Below are 16,993 nucleotides of genomic sequence, written 5' to 3'. Positions count from 1 at the left end.
CATCCTGACGGCCTCTCTCCCCAGGAGAACGGGATCCACGGGCTGCCCTTGACCAGACCCTCTACTCCCGTGTACGGCCAGGACCCAGCCCCGTGTCTGACACAAACCCAGTCAGTTCGGTAAGTGCCGCTGCAGGAGGCAGCATCCCGGCTGGGCTGGAAGCGGCGGTGCCAGTGCCGCGGGCCTTCCCACCACCGCGCTGCTTTCCGGACCCAGAGCCCAGCAAGGCCGTGAGGTCCCCGGGGAAGGTGTGCAGGAATGAGGGGTCCGGGAGCAGAGGGAGGAAACACGACCGTGAAACTGCTGTCACTGAGGGGCTTCCGAGCCTGGAGAGCGTGTGGTCCTCAGATAGGTGTGTGACTCTCCACGCCAGCCTCAGACGTACCATTCGTGTCAGCGATGGTCAGCGATACCCCATTTTGGATTTTGCACGTACCCTGTTGCCACTGTTGGAATTCCTCGCGATGGTGTGGTGAGTTCTCACCATGACCTAGCTCCGTGCAAGGGGCTCCAGGTCCCCGCATCGCCCCGGCGCTGCTGCTGGGAGGGCAGACGACCCTGTGCTCCTAGAGATTCGGTTTCCACACTCGACCCCTTACAATTAGGGGGCGTTGGGGACGTTCTTTAACCACAGTCATGAAGACCAGAATACCAGGAAAGAAAGCGGCATTCTCCTGGCCAGCCCACGCGGGGCGGCAGGTAGAAGGGCAGGTGTAAGCGCCTCTCCACGTGTGGGGCGCACCTGTCCCGTGACCTGCGTGACCTCTCTGTCTCTGCTCTTTGGGGCGTGAGGGGAGAAGCCTCCAGGGTCAGGCATGCTTTTCACTGCTGGTTCCGGAGTTTCACACGCTGGACAGACCTCGCTTGGGGACACGGAAGATTTATGACCTCATTAAGCTCCTTCCACATTATCTTCCAGATATCGGCTCAGATTCAAAGGCCCGAGGCCTGGGCAGGTCCGCGCTGGCTTCCGCACAGTTGCTATTGTACCGCTTCCTCGTGACTATAATTAGGTGATGGTGTAAGGCATCCGCGGCCCACGCTGGAAGAGCGACTGTATTTGGCCATGATGTCACTCGCACCAGCCCCTTCTCTTCAGGTGGCCTTTGGTGCGGTTGGGATTCCGCGGGGATGAAATCAGACCGTCACCGAGCTCTCCCTGGAGTGAGATAGCACTTGGGATGAGCTCTCGGGACAAGTGCCTTTACGTGCCTGAGATAATTGTGACATAAGAGCTGAGAGTTCTGGGAAGTCCCCGCTCTAGCTCTCCAATCTTGACAAGTCCCCGAGCCTCTTGGAGACTTCCCTCGTTCGTCTGGAAATTGGGGCTCATTGTACCAGCAACCCCAGGAGATGTCTGGTGTATACACTGGATCCCTCTCTGTCCCCTTTCACACCTAGTCAGTGACCACATTCTAAACGGTCCACGTCTTAAGTATCTCTCAACGCCTCCCACGTTTCTCTCTCTCCACGGCCACCGTCCGGCCCCAGCCACTGTCCTCTCCCGCCTTGGACCATGACCCTTGTCTGTTGACCGGTGTCACTGCACTCACGCCTCTACCCCTCTGTGCCATAGGCGTGTGGCTTCCACAGTGGTCTTTCTGGACAGTCACTTGGAACACATCCTCTAGCTTAAAACTTTCCAGGGCATCTCTGCGCTCTTAGGGTGAAGCCCAGATTTCTCACCTTGACCTACAAGACCCCGCAGGATCTGGGCCTGTCTGTATCTTGAACCTCAGGTCACGTCACTCTCTCCCCAGCAACCGGCATTCCAGCCCAATCAGCAACTCAGATACATCCAGACGCTCCTCCCTAAAGACTGTGGATGTTCCTTTCGCTTAGCAGGGGTTCTCAACCTGTGGGTCGTGAACAATGAAAATACATCCTGCATATCAGATATTTACATGATGATTCATAACAGTAGCAAAATTACAGGTATGAAGTAGCCACAAAAATAATTTTATGGTTGGGGGTCACCACAATATGAGGAACTGTATTAAAGGGTCGCGGCATTAGGAAGGTTGAGAACCACTCGCTTAGAGCTTCCTGTCCTGGATCTGGCTTTTCCAGAAGCCAGCCTACCCCAGGATTTGAGACAATCAATTCTCTTTCATTGTGTACAGCCGCTGAAGTTGAGTTTCTGTTACTTGGAACCCAAAGTCCTGGCAGATACAGCTGCTTTTTGAGCATCTGCTACAGGTGAAGGCACTTCTTGGGGCTCTCCAGGATTCAGAGGAGCCAGACATGGCCCTGCACTCAAGGGTGCCTGCACCCCTCGGAACACATAGACCAGTGTCTGATCACCACGGGCAAAGCGCCAGATCCCCGGCCAAGGAGCGTGGCTGGCTGCAGGACCACAGTGAAGAGGGATGGGTACCAACTGGGGAGGACGCAGAGCGCTCCTGAGACGAGGGACCCCATTCCCCACAGAGAGACAAGCTTGGGCCAGGGTCAGCCGTGGGAAATACAAAAACCGCATTGTGTTCTTTGAGGTTCTGTAGGTCATCCCTAGTGACTGCGGGCAGAGGTTGGGTTAACAGGAAAGATTTGGGGGACAAAAAGAGAACGAGAGAAAAGATTTGTTTGAGACAAACTCTGGAGGCTCTGAGGGGCAGCGTGAGGGATCTGCCTGGGGTCAGGATGGTAGAGGGGACCTGAGGGGGTGGGGAGGATGAGGAAGATTGCTGTGGCAGCAGTGAGCAGAGCTGGGGGTGGAGGTGAGGGAGGGGGACGGTGGGGGCAGGGGAGTGCTGCTTGACCTCGGAGCAGGGCTGGGAAGGGCCAGACGGAAAAAGAGGGCTGGAGGCGGTGGAATCCCAGCCTCGCCAGCATTCTGCAGAGAGGCTTTGGCCATATTTGCTCAAGAATCTTCCTCGTGGTCTCATCTGAAAGCCATACTTTTTATTTCATGCTAAACATTGTCAGAGGGAGCACTGGCAGATCGTCCTGAGCGGGAGCCAGCCGGCCTGGCATGCACACTTTTAATGGCATTCTAGCCGCGGGGCCTGGCACACTCCCTCGATCCCTGTCTGCACGGGCTCCTGCCTGATCCAGAGCTGGGGTGTCAGGAGGGAGCGGTTCTCCCCCTTGGTGAGCTTCCTCGCAGAAAAAGACTCCAGTCCTCCCCCACACGAGACACATACAGTTTGGTCTTTGAGGGATGCCACGACTGTAGCTTCAGACTCGGTGCTATTCTGGTCACCCTCGGTCCTCTCGCGCTCTCTCCCTCATCACGTCCAGTCCTGGAGCACGACCTGCCCCTGCTAACTCTGGTCCAGGTCACCATCACCACTCACGTGGGCCTCGGCCATGGCCTCGCTGGTCTCCCTGCTTCTCTGTCTGCCCCTCTGTCGTCTGGACTCAACAAGACATCTAGAACAGTCCTTTAAAACCACAAGCCAGATCCTGTCACTCCTCTTCTTAAAACCTCCTGATGGCTTTCTGCCTGATTCTGAATAAAGCCTGAAATCCCTAATGTGGCCCCGAAGACTCGATCGGACTTGTCATGGTCTGACCAGTAGCTGCCTCTGCGGCCACTGCCCCATCCCGTGAGCCTTTATGCCGCTACTCTCCTGGCCACTGTGGGCTGGTCTCATTCTCTTCGTGGCCCATGACATGCTTCATCCTACTAAAAGCTTGTATCTGTCAGGATAGGCTCGGCTCTGCTGCAGTAACACACAAACTCCAGGTCTCAGTGGCTCCGATCACAAAGGGCGATTTCTCACTCACTGTGCCATGTTGTCGGTGGGGAGAGGGGCTCTGTCCATCACAGTCATAGCCACCCTCTGGAATATCGCAGGTTGCTGTCCTACAGGAAAAGAAAGATTCTCAGAGGCTTGTCATGGCCATGGAATGTTAGGCTCAGAAGAAACACCTGTCATTTCTGCACATTCTTTGTCCAGCCACTGGCTCTCTCAACCACAAGGAACTCCAACGGGTAATCTTACCACGAGGCTGGGAGTGGAAGGGGTCGGCCACTATGATAAACAGCACTGATGACCATGATGTCTGATGTATCTCTCTGAGTGTGTGTGTGTGTGTGTGTGTGTGTGTGTGTGGCATCGATAAAATGCCCTGGAGTGTCTTCCAACCCAGGGATTGCCATCTGTGGCAGGTCAGCCCGGTGGGGTTAGGGTACAGAAGATGGGTGAGAATGAGGACTGTGGGGGAGGGTTGGTTACCACAGCTCAAGCTCGGGGAGAAAGAGGAACAAGGCTGAGTGTGGCTGCTCACTGGACCAGTCCAGTTGTCGCATGGAAGCAAATGCGGTGGCCATTGGTCAGGTCCTTCAGGCCAAGGGCGCCTGGTACTTAGCTTCTGATGTCTGTGATTCTTCCATGAGAGATTCATTCCTTTGCTGCTAAATGCCAGTTTCCAAGCTGTGTCCCACAGAACTCTTCCATTAGAGGCTAACAGGTGCTCCTTGGTCAAGCAGAACATGAGAGGCGAGGCTGAACGAAATCCAACTGGCGCTTCCTCTGCAGGCCTTCCCAGGCTGCTGTGTGTTCTCTCCCTGCGAGGGGACCCGTGTGTGCATTTCCTCAATTCCTCCCTGTGGTCTGGAGGCCTGTTCAGTCCTAGTGAGTCCCCCGTGGAAAGTAGGTGTCCCGGGAGCGGGGCGGCTTTTCACAGGAGAAGGAAAGCAGTGCGGGCAGGGCCTTGACGGAGTGGGACTGGAGACAGTGGTCCAGGAGGCGCAGGTCCAACAGGGAGAGGAGGCCTGATTCTTTCCCTGCCCCAATACCTTGCCCTGCCCCCAGACTCCGCTGGACTTCTCGTCTGGACTCAAACCTCCCGTAACAGACTGAATCTTACTACTGCCCTCATCACATGTATTTTAACGACTATGTCTGTCCCTCTAATCTGGGAGCCCCTCAGATTAGGGCTTTATCTCTATATCTTCCCGTAGCAGGAGATAGATGCCCAATAATTAGTTGAATGAATGAGGCGCAGGCATGGAGCAGGAGGTGGGTTAAAATCCCCCACATACACCATGTTAAAGGATTTCCCAAATTGAAATAATCTACTCCGCCCATTGAAACACCTCGTCATTGTTAGTCACCTGCTGGTTCTCTGGTTTCCTGGAGCCTGCGGCCTCTTCACTCAGCATATCCCTCTCTCTGACCTGTCCCTCCCTCCTCGACATTTCCTGCCAGGCTGCTGGGACAGTGAATGGGTTTGGATTGTGAATGGCCTGCCTGAGGCTGTTTCCCTAAGTAAGAAGTACAGTGCATGTGTCTCCAGATGACAATCTGGAAGGGTGGGGAGGTGTTTGTTGTTGTTTTTAAGAGGAGGTTGGCTTTGGCGTGAGAACGGAAAACTAGAAGGAAACTTTGAGCAGAGACACAGAAAGTTTACCAGCAGCACTAAGACATCTGTGTGCCCTTTATTTTATTTTATTTTTTAAATATTTTTATTGCTTTCAGAGAGGAAGGGAGAGGGAGAGAGACAGAAACATCAACAATGAGAGAGAACCATTGATCGGCTGCCTCCTGCACCCCCACACTGGGCCCTCTGTTCTTTTTGGGTCGCACTGTTCTTTCCACCTGGAATGTGTCCCTCATCCCAGCTGCACCCTTTGCCCCATCCACCTGACAGATGCCTGCTTGGACTCAAGGCCCAGCTCGAATGTCACTGTCTCTTGCCAGATTTAGCAAATTAAAACACAGGATGCCCAGCTGAATTTCAGATAAACAATGAGTAATCATTTTAGCCTAAGTCTGTCCCAAATATCTCATGTCCCAGAGCTTGCACGAGACAGAGTTAGAGGAAGACACGGTGCGCGTTTATCTGCGATTCCAATGATCTGGCTCCCCTACTCGCTGTCCCTGACTCCTTTTCCGCTCAGGTTTTCTTCCCACCTGCTGCTCCCGGAGGCGTTCCAGCACTTCCCATGCACCTGTCACCACACTCCCTGCACCCGTCTGTGTCCTCGTCCCCTCACCTGCCACGGGCGGGAGGTGGCAATGCCGTGGCTGTCACACATGAGTAAGTGATGCTTTCCCTTGATTTCCTCTGATCCAGTTACTCTCAGGGATGACATGGCGGCATCATCGCAGCGGGTTCGTTTTCATTCAGGATGTTTGTGATGAGACGGGGAAGTTAACTCTTGCGTGGAAGCACAGCAACCCTTCTGGTAACAGACACGTGTCCCAAGCAGCCACTCTGGGCTCAGACATGTCATTACCTGGTGGACAAAGGCCTGAGCCCGAGCCCCGCCCGTGGCCGGCACCTCCACCCTCCCTGCCGCTGCCCTGAGAAGTGGACAGTGTGGGCTCTCGGGCTCCCTCCCCCTGCCAGTCTGGGGTCAAACAGCAAATCAAGTGGCCCAAGCAGGAGCGTGCGGTGAGGGGGAGGGCTTTCTGTTTTGGGGAGTAGGCTCAGGAGCTTCTGATTGCCCACCTTTCCCTTAGGAGTGGATTGATTCTTTGAGACGTTCTTTTAAACCTTTGCTTGGCTCAGCCCCGGCTGCGCTGGAGAAGGCCGGCTTAAGATGAGCTCGTGGGCGCGAGCCACCTGAGACTGACAGACCCGGTGTCCGGGCTCCAGGGTCAGTGCTCCGAAGCGGTTCCCAGTAGCAGGGGGCTGAGAGCTGAGGCCCAGGGAAGGCACTCCTGCTGGGGACCCTGCGAGGGGCCCATTCCTCGGGCTGCAGACCAGCCAAAGCGCCTGAGGTTCAAAACCTGGAGCCTGGCCAGCGTCTCCAGGACGCGGGGCCCAAGTCCCCTTCTGCTTGCTAGAAATGTCCCGCTTGCACCACATCCTCCCCTCCCGGAGCAATTCATCCTCCAGTCTCCCCGTGGAATTGAAATTTCCCAAGTTGACTAGTTGACTACTGGTTAATCATGCTGAGCAAGAAGCCACGGTGCCCCAGTGTCCTGTGTGTGTGTGTGCGTGTGTGTGTGTGTGTGTGTGTGCGCGCGCGCGTTCAGGGGTGGTGGCTTTTCCATTGGAGCTGCCCAGTAATGTCACCTCTTTTTAAAAATATACATATTTTTATTAATTTCAGAGAGGAAGGGAGAGGGAGAGAGATAGAAACCTCAATGATGAGAGAATCATTGTTTGGCTGCCTCCTGCACACCCTAACTGGGGATTGAGCCTGCAACCTTGGCATATCTGGATGATGCTCTAACCAACTGAGTTACCTGGCCAGGGCCTACACTCCTCTTTTTAATTAAAAAACAGAACAAGCAACAACAACTGTTTGATCTTATTGAACTCAATGTTTTCTAAACTTATTTGATCGGGACCACCCTCCCATCCTCCTTTTTCTGAGGGGCATCCTGCTCAGTCTGTCATCCTGGGAGCACACTTGGGGGGGGGGGGTGGAAGTAAGCAAGCGCTTTACAGTCTCTGCATTCCCTCTGCAAGTCACTAACTTCATTCCAGAATTTGGGGAGAGCCTGGCAGGCCTTTATGGTCGGGGAGTCGGGGAGCGTGGGGAGGGAAGGTGGCTCAGGCCCTGCTCTGTGCTGGGAGCCTGGGCTGGCTGCCACTCAGAGAGAGTTAAGAGCACCCGGTTTTGTTTGGGATTGAAAACACCACCCAAGGCCACCTTTTAACAGTCACAAGGCCGCCTGGGCCATCAGGGAGTGCCATCTGAGGAGCAGGCATGCTCTCCTCCCCAACCCTGGGCCTCAGCATTTCCTCTTTCCAGCACGTTTTTCTTGCCCCCAGAACACACTAAGCTCAGGGCCCCCACTTGCACGATTCCGGGGGGTGCTGCTGCCTTGCACAGAGAACTGGTGTGAGCAGCGTCACTCAAGTTTGTGCAAGGCAGTGGCTTTGTTCCAGGGTTTGCCCTGCAGGGTTGGCCAGGATGCTTATTGTTGGCATGATCTACTCCTCAAATACTGCCTCAGTGTCACCTCTAAAGTAGGTGCCGTGTTATCTATAATAATAAAAGGGTAATATGCTAATTAGACCAGATGTCTTCCGGATGTCATCCCAGACATTCTTCCTGATGAAGCCAGGGCTGGAGGGAAGCCCAGGTCCCAGGTGCCAGAGGGAAGCCGGTGCCAGCAGCTGAGGGAAGTAAAGCCTACTCTTGCATGAATTTTCGTGCATCGGGCCTCTAGTCTTCTACTATAATATCCTAACTGGATTCCTCATAGCATTTATCACCACCTGGATCGCTACATATTCTTACTTTTTTGCATATTGTCCTTCTCCACTCAAATAAAACATCAACTCCACAAGGCAGCGGCTTATGTTTTGGCCACTTTGGGAGGACTGGTGCCTTGAACAGTGCCTGGCACAGTGTAGACACCCACTAACTACCAGTTGAGTGAACAAAGGATGTTTTTTCCTACTTGGGTGGTGATTGGCTGTGGAGAATTGATAGGCAAGGCCATGGACCAACCAGTGGTGGTGAAGGGAGCAGAGTGCGTGTGGCCGGCTGCCTGGCCCAGCCGTGGTCCCAGGCACATGAGGAAGCACAGAAGTACAGAGAGCAATAGAAATGAGTTTTTATTTGTAAAAAGTTACAAAATGATATTGTACAAAAATAAAGTTTGTAGAGAACTTTGGTTGAATAACACAAACGACCGAGACAGATCAGAGAAGTCAGAACTTCCAAAGAAGGGCCCTCCTTACTGGACCAGGTGGTGATCGCAACGACAGAGAAAAATCACAGACTTTACCCTTTTGTGTATTTAGGGGAGGATTCGCTTCCGCGAAAACCGGCTATGGTGTGCAGGCGATGCTTACGGTGTGTGGGTAGCACACCCACGGAGTCCTACAGCCCCTCTGGGCCGGGACTCTCCACGGGGCTGCCTGCGCGGACCCCTGGGACACCAGCCACCAAGCCTGCCAGGACTCTGAGTGGGACAGATGCCCCTGGGTGGGGCGACATCTAAGTGCTTCCTGAATGACCGAGGGCTGGCTGGGTCAGCAGCTCCCCTCTCTCCACTCCTCGCAGGGTCCCCGCTCTGGCCCCAGGGGAGGTTTGGGGAGAGGAAGTGCTTTCCCTCCATTTCCAAGTCCTGCAAGGGAAGCAGAGGGACAGCGAGGGGCAGAAGGATGGCGAGCTTGGGTGTTTGGGGTGAGGGGGTAGGGATGTCTGGTAACTGCTGCCTCCTGGTTACTTTGTGAAATTAATGATTTAAGGGAGGCCAGTGGGGTCTTTTAATTCCTAAACCTGCCAGACTTGGGGGCTAATGGCCAAGGTAGTGACAGACGACCTCCTTGGTAAAAATCCCTTCCATGAATGTGTCCCACACTCTGGGGTAGGGCCCAGTGCACTGCGCAGGCATCAGTTGCCAGGCAAACGCACGGTCTGGGGGATCTGGGCCCTAGGAGGTGGCTGTTCCCATCCCGCCTGTCTCCCCTCCATGGCGTTCATCGGAAAGGTGGCACACTCGGGGAGCGCGTCCACCCTTCTGGGCCACCTTCTTCCACGGGAGGGGGCAGTGTACAGGGACAGCCACTGTCACCTGAGAGGACATCCAAGGGGCTTTGATGGCGACCCGCAGACCCCCGTTCTGGAAGGCCAGCAGTGCGCTGCTTGGCCGCGCTGGGCACCTGCACGCTCTCAGAACAGTGGGAAGGAAGGAGGAAGAGTTTCCGTTCAGAGTGGAACCCTGGCAGGATTTTACTTTTAGGTCAACGTTGGAGCCAGAATTGCCCACTAAAAGGGACTTAACCTTTCATATATAGAGTTATGCATGTCATAGGTAGGTATATGTGGGGGGAATAAGAGCTTAAATCCATGCAGCACATGGCAGTCTGCTCAGAGCTGGAGCAACGAAGACAAAACCAAGTGCCAAGGGTCTTTGCACTCGCCTCTCCGGGAGCCTGCCAGACACGCTCCTTCGGACACATTTCTTTTGTAAAAAAAAAAGAAAGAAAAACAGGGAAGATGCTGAAATCTGGGGAAGTGAATGAGGGCTTTTCTTAAAAAGGTAAAGTGAGTGATTTTTGCCTAGCGACAAATGTGTTAATACTTTGAAAAGCATGGACCCTTTGTTCCCAATTAAACTTTTCTTTGTCACCCTTCTTTGCATTTTGCGAGCACATATACTTTGGCACCTTTGAAAAGAAACTTTAATAAATAAGGGACGAAAGAGAAACTCATTAGTGAACGGTAATAAATAATAATAACTTAAATCTCAATAAATATCTTCTATTTCCGTATCTGAAACAGATGCATTGCATCGAGTAGCTTCTCTGGTCACTGGTGACCACGCACAGCCGGAGCTGGGGTGTATGTAACGCGTCTCTCTGTAAACCGACAGCTGCCGGGTCTCCCTGCCCCTGGGAGGCCGGGGCCTCCCCGCTCGCTCTCCTGCAAGGATGCTGCCGAGAACCGCAACCGTTTCCTGTTTCCAAGGCCTTAAAGGAAACACCTTCAGGTTGGTTTTCAGTCTTGAGGATAGCCTTTTTGGTTCCTAGCCAACTTCTTCCCACCCCACACACCAAGTTCAAAATGAATCACCAGCCAGCCGTTCCCTACATGCTGGTGGTAGTAAACCTCAGGCCTCAACTTTCAGATGCAAAGGTGACTGTCTCTGTGTCTTTGCTCCCCCCACCCCCCTCCTTTCCGGGGTATGTCTCCACTGAGTGACAGAAATATAAACCTTTCTTGCTTTCAGCAGTAAAACGTAATGACAAGGAATGACACCAGGATTCCGTTTCCCTGGTGTCTCCAGATGTGTGAAAACAAACCACAGGAGACACACTGGTTTAGTTCAAAGTGCATCCGCAACTGTGCCCGTGACTGGTGGACTGGTGGGCTGGTGCCGGCGGGCTGCATCAGATGAAACCATGGCAACCCCTCCCCCAGGGACACCAGCCCTGGGCTTCTGGTGGCATCGGCTGTTGTCCGGGAGAATCCAGACGCTGTTTCCTCTCTCCTGTCCAGGTCTGTGTAGCTGGATCTCTCTGTCCCAGGCTCCCACATGGCTCTCCTCCTCCTTCTCCTCCTCCTCCTCCTCCTCCTCCAGCTTGGTCCTCATCTTCCATTCCGGGCAAACTTTTCCTGGGAACCTTGGTCCCTTTCTTTGCACCGCAGCAGGAAGGCAATACACAGCGGTCTCTGGAGCCGGAGTCAGATACATCCACACCTTTTCGCGGAATGCTTCCTTAGAATATGGTAAACCAGGTTATCATCTAGAAACGACAGGTCGTCGTCGAAGGCGATGGGCCTGCAGCAGGCCTGCCCTACCTTGTCACTCACCAGCCTCCTGCTTCTGGACAAGTTCTTTAATATTTTGTCGTACATCGTCTCGGCGGCCTCGCAGGAGCCGCTGCAGTACCGGAAGATCAGTTCCTCCTTGGTTTCGTAGCCCAGACCCAAGTCTGTGACATTCAGGTGGATTGAGGTGAGGACGCAACCCCGGTTTTTGCCCCTCGGGCCCCGCCGGCCCTTCCCTCTGGGGTTCTCTGGGTGGGCGGCGGCGGCCTGCCGATTACGCTCCCTTCTAGGCAGCACGGCCATTTGTTTGTCTGGGGACCTTTTCAGTCTTTTAATGGTGGCCTGAATAAAATCCATGACGTCGTCAAACTGGTCGGGATAATCCTCTGGCATATTGGCTGTTCACCGAGAAAAGAGAAAAGAGAAAACGTGAGACAACGACAATGAACATTGCCAGCCGTCTTCTAGGCCAAAGTGCCACCAAAACTCCGCCAGGACGGGACGCACAGCAAAGCCAGCAGCCCAGCCAGCGAAGTGACCCCTGTTTCCCCCGGAACAGAGCTGACGGGCACCACCAACACTCCACAGGAGGGAACAGTTCTGTTGAGAGAGACCGAGCCGTGTGTGACACACTCCCCCGTAGAAAACACATCCTTAGAGGCATGGTTTTCATTGGAATCACATGTCCATTTTTAACATGTTGCTGTGAGCAGGCTGGTCCTCAGAGCCGGCTTTCTTGACTGAAAACATCGCCTAGAGCAGTGGATCACCCACACTGAGAAGGAGCCCAAAACGCTCACCCGAAAGGCAGATTCCTACCCTTAGGGGTGGGTGTGGGAGGGGGCCAAGGAGTCTGCAGCTTTTCCAAGCCCTGGAGGGATTCTGATGTAGGCGATCCATGGAAATCCTGAACAAAGGATTTTTTGGATGGGAAGTCTCCCAACATGGCTACTACCCAGTGCTCCTCCCTGAAATCTCCCCGATTTAACACCTCTGCACAGTGGAGGGGCCAGAACCTTTCTGATGGAACAAATGAAAAGCTCATGAAGGCAAGTCTATTTTAAAACTTCCTGAAAAAAAACACTAAGAGATTGCAGAACAGATTACTTTTCACTAAGAAGCTAATTTACCACTTTCTTGCAGCAGCATGAGATAAAAAAAAATATGGTAATTCTGCAAGATGACAATGAACTGTGTTGGCCGTAAGTAGAAGGAGAGGTGTGTGTGCATGGGTGGAGTGTGACCCTCAGGTGGATCCAGCCGCTGCTGCAGGCTGTCACGTGACTCCCACTGTCTTTGGTTAAAACAGGACAAGGCCTGTGCGCCTTAGGGACGTCCATCGCATGGAGGAATGAGGGGCCCTGCTACAGTGTCTGAGACCTTAGGGTAGAAGCAGGAATTCGCTCTCTCTCAGTGTTTTCTGCTGTGTTTCGGCTTTTGCTTTCCCTGGTCAACTGAGAGAGGATGAACCATTTGAACAACTTAGTGCATTTCTGAAAGAGGAGAGTAATTCGAAAGCCCGTTTACTAGGTACCAGACCTTTTGTGCTCCCCTCATCTCATTTTCAGGAGATTTAGTCTGTTTAGGGTTATCTGTGCCTTAACGAAATATACCACAAAAGAGTTGTTAGCAAGAGCCAATGTTTTTTTCCAAGACTGTGTTAGAGCAGGGAAGGATTACACTGCGCCTACCCACGTCCAATTGTTCTGTCATGAACTGACTGTTAAGCCAGATATCGGGTATCCTATTGTGTAAAACAAAATCCAGCTGACATGACTTAACCACAGCCATTTATCTAGCTATCCATCTGTCTATCCATCTGTCTGTCTATCCATCTACCTATCTTTCTATCTATCTATCTATCTATCTATCTTATATAATATTATATAATCTATCTATCTATCTATCTATCTATATTATATAATATATGAACTATAGTAATGAACAGAGTGGGATCGTGTGACATCCCCAGAACACCTCGGTGCCCGATGTCTAAAATTTGGCACGGGACGGTTCTGCTGCCCAGAAGTCCCGAAGCTACTCCGCCCTGGCCTATGCCCCATCTCATCTCCTGCCAGGATGACTCCCTCATCCTAACCTTACCCTCCTCCGTCCATTTTCCACCCGCAGCCAGAGCAGCACCCTTAAAACTGTCCATGCTGCTCACACCCTGCTCTGCTCCACACCCTCCAATGGCTCCCCATTACTCTTGGGGGAAAAGCCAAAGTCCACAAGGGCCTGAGGCCCTACCTGACCCAGCACTGCCTCCCCCCCAGCCCTTGCTCCCTCTGACCTCACCTTCTCCTCCGAGCCTCCCTCCAGCATCCCTGGCCTCCTCACTGCTCCTTGAACACAGGGTTTTTCAGCCTCAGTACTGCTGGAGGGAGTGATTTTGGGCCAAATCATTCATTCTTGGCTGTTGGGGGCTGTCCGGTGCATAGTAGGATATTTAACTGCATCTCTGGTCTCTATCCACTAGATGCCAGTAGCATGCCCCCCTCACCCCCTTCAGTGTCAGACAAAAGTGCCTCCAGACACGGCCAAATGTCTCCTGGTGACAAAATCCTGTGGGTTGAGAACCATAAACCAGACACAAGCAGGGACTCAGGCTGCTTTCTCTCTGCCTGGAACACTGTTCTCAGAGCACCTGTGGCTCCCTTCCCACGTCCCCTTCAGCTCCTTTCTCAAATGGCCCCCGGCCAAGTCCCACCCTGACCTCCTGTTTAGAACAACATCTCCCCCAAGCCCTGATCCAGACTCTCCTGCCCTCCTAACCCCACTGCTCGCCATCACCCGGGACGACTCACCCCACGTCTGTTCTGACAGATGCGAACCCCAGCAGGCAGGGGCCTCTGCTTGCCGGCTCACCAACGGGCCCCAAGGCCTGAAACAGCATCTGGCCCCTGGAGGCCCTCAATACTTCGGGAGTGAACTCGTTCACACGAAGAGGGGGGCAGAAAGAGCCCATCTTTCCAGGGGGTACTCGGGCTTCTGCTGCGAACCACACCGCCATGAAATGAAAGGCCCCAACACGAACAGCCCATCTCACAGTCATTTTCCACCTGAGAGCCAAGCTGAATAGCCATCTCCAAGCAGACCTCTCTCTCTCTCTCTCTCTCTCTCTCTCTCTCTTTTTTTTTTTTAGTAATAAGCTATACAAGGGGAAATTAGGTGTGCTCAGTTTCAGGCATCTGTGCTTGAACTTCTAAAACTGTTGTATTCGGGGCAATTAATCAAGAAAAGTCTCCAAATTGCAAAACAGACTCTTTGTTGAATTCCCGAATAGATCATTAACTTAAAAACCTGGGAATACAGGAAGTTAAAATCGGTTCAGAATCAACTGAAGATTAATTATAAATGAGGATGAAACATTACTAAATTTTTAACATACACTAATGGAGAAACATTAGATTTACTAAAGTTCAACTTACACTGGTTTAGAGACTCATTACTTTATATAACATGATAAATTACAATTTTATGTGACTAGGGTTATAATAATGATTTGAATCTGCATTTATAATGTTCTTATTTATTACCAGATACTTTCAAAGTTCCTGAAAAACACGTTCCCGACAAACATGTTCCCTCCTTTTTAAGACATTTTGACCGCATGCCTTTTTCCATCGGCTTTGCTCATCAGACAAAGCACAGAACACTTAGTTAAACGTGAGCTTCAGATAAATAGGGAATAGATTTATAGTATAAGCATTCTCCCACAATGTTTGGGACATACTTATACTTCATTATGAGGTTGTTTAGTCCTTTTATCTTTTAAAAAATATGTTTTTATTGATTTTAGGGAGAGAGGAAGGGAGAGGGAGAGAGATAAACATCAATCAGCCGCCTCCTGCATGCCCCCCGCAACTGGAGATTAAGCCTGAAACTGGGCATGTGCCCTGCCTGGGGACAAATCAGTGACCGCTAGGTGCATGGACAACACTCAACCCACTGAGCTGCCCTGGCCAGGGCCCTTTTCCCTATTTCAAGTGCCACTTGACCTTTTGGGGATGATGCAAGTGGCAGGGTAAATGCACCAACTACGCAGGCTTTTGGGTGAGGGGTACCCTGAATTCAAAGGCCTCCTAGCACTGGGAAGCAGCTGAGAAATGTTCGATGTGTTCAACCGAAGGATGTAGTTAACAGAAACTTCTCCTTTCTGTGGGAAAACCTCCCTCATACTTGTCATTGTGGAAATATTTAAGTCCCAAGTTCAGGCCATAGGTGACTCTTATTGAGCTGAAGAGTTCTCCTCCTCCCCTTTCTTCTTATTGAAAAATAGAGCAAATAAATAAATAAATAAATAAATATTTATGCTGGAAGTTTTATAAGGATATATATTTTGGAAACCAGAAAAGGGCAACATTCTATTTTCTAAACCACAGAGCAAATAATCCTGTCCCTTCTACTAAATTCCCAATTCCGGGCCCTGTGATGCTGACTGAGTTCATTCATAGAGCGGCCTCCGCGCTAGGTCTCTGGGGGTGCCAGGAGCCATGCACCTCACTGAGCCTGTCCTCGAACATCCTGCCGAGGCCTTAAACCTGGCCCGGGCAGGCGAGTGCCGGAAGCCCGAAGCTGCCTCAGTGTTCCAGGAATTCACCCAGCCTGGGGGAAGAAAGGCCCTGGGGTTTGGACTGGTTCCCTACATTAAGACTTAATGTCATGTCTTTTTGTTCTTTATGCTGTAAAGGGCTTGGCAGACTGTCAGCTACACGAATGGCCCTCATTAGTATTAACTTTGATAGTAAAATACCTGCAAGCCACAAAAGAGGACAATCTTTAAAAAAAAACAACAACAACAACCACAAAAAACAACAAAACACTTGCTCACTTCCCAGACCAACTTGGGGGAGAGATCTTGGTTGGAAAACAAGTCCATTTAAAAGCTCAAGTTTTTGCCCTGGCTGGTTTGGCTCAGTGGATAGAGCGTCAGCCTGTGGACTGAAGGGTCCCAAGTTTGATTCCGGTCAAGGGCACATGCCCGGGTTATGGGCTCCACCCCCAGTGAGGGCCGTGCAGGAGGCAGCCAATCAATGATCCTCTCTCATCATTGATGTTTCTATCTCTCCCTCTCCCTTCCTCTCTGAAATCAATAAAAAATATTTAAAATAAATAAAAGCTCCAGTTGTTGAAAAATCAAAATACCCAAATGCATTTAAGTCATTTTTCAGTTTGCAACCGAATATCCTGGCATCGTCCTGTTTAAAATATTTCCACTCGGATGTGGCCTTTGTATACACAGTTATTTAAACACACGGGACCTTGTGCGGGGGCCCGACTCCCAGAACAAGCCGCTCAGAGCACACTCCGCCTCCCTTGATCATGGAGGAAAATACGTCCCCTCGGGAACCAGGGGCTGGAGAGTGACTGTTAGTTAAAGTTAATGGAGTTTTTGCAGGAACAACGGCGAGGCCTCAGAGTATGCCCTGCAGCAGCCACGCTGAAAGTACAGAACTCAAACGCCGCCTTGCGGAGGCCGGCCTCGGCTGGACAGAGTGCCTCCTGAGTGCCAGATGGCTCTTAACAACAGGACAGGCGAGCTGGGTTCCAATCACAGGGGTCACTTCATGTTCGCAGAGCTGTCCCCCTCTCACCCCCCAGGCTGGGGCTAGGCCGGCCTTCAGCCTGTCTTCAAGCCGTGGGCCCACGAGAGAGGCTGCGCAAAGCTGTCTACAGCGCGAGGGGATGACCCCTGGCCAGGTGGAAGGGACTCGGGGGACCCAGGAAGGTCCCCGAGGGTCCCAGGAAGCAGGAGCCATCTTCTGAGCCAGCTTGGGCCGCGGGGGCTCAGGGCCTCAGGTCCGGGTGTGGCTTGCTCCAGGGAGGACCGGCCTCTGTACTTGCAAAGCGCCCGGC

At 52.3% G+C, this 16,993-nt stretch overlaps 1 protein-coding gene across 1 annotated transcript; it reads right to left on the bottom strand.

The window, feature by feature from the left end:
- Positions 1-8,454: 8,454 nt before the first annotated feature.
- GDNF (glial cell derived neurotrophic factor) lies at positions 8,455-11,806 on the bottom strand. The gene has a single exon (XM_006761745.2). The coding sequence runs from the start codon at positions 11,525-11,527 to the stop codon at positions 11,048-11,050; it is 480 nt and encodes a 159-aa protein (XP_006761808.1). The 5' UTR covers positions 11,528-11,806; the 3' UTR covers positions 8,455-11,047.
- Between the last annotated feature and the right edge of the window lie 5,187 nt (positions 11,807-16,993).

This window comes from Myotis davidii, unplaced genomic scaffold, assembly GCF_000327345.1.
Source record: "Myotis davidii unplaced genomic scaffold, ASM32734v1 scaffold496, whole genome shotgun sequence".
In the NCBI taxonomy this organism is placed as follows: Eukaryota; Metazoa; Chordata; class Mammalia; order Chiroptera; family Vespertilionidae; genus Myotis; species Myotis davidii.
Note: the sequence above shows the minus strand (reverse complement) of the source record. Positions and strands in the feature narration are given on the sequence as shown.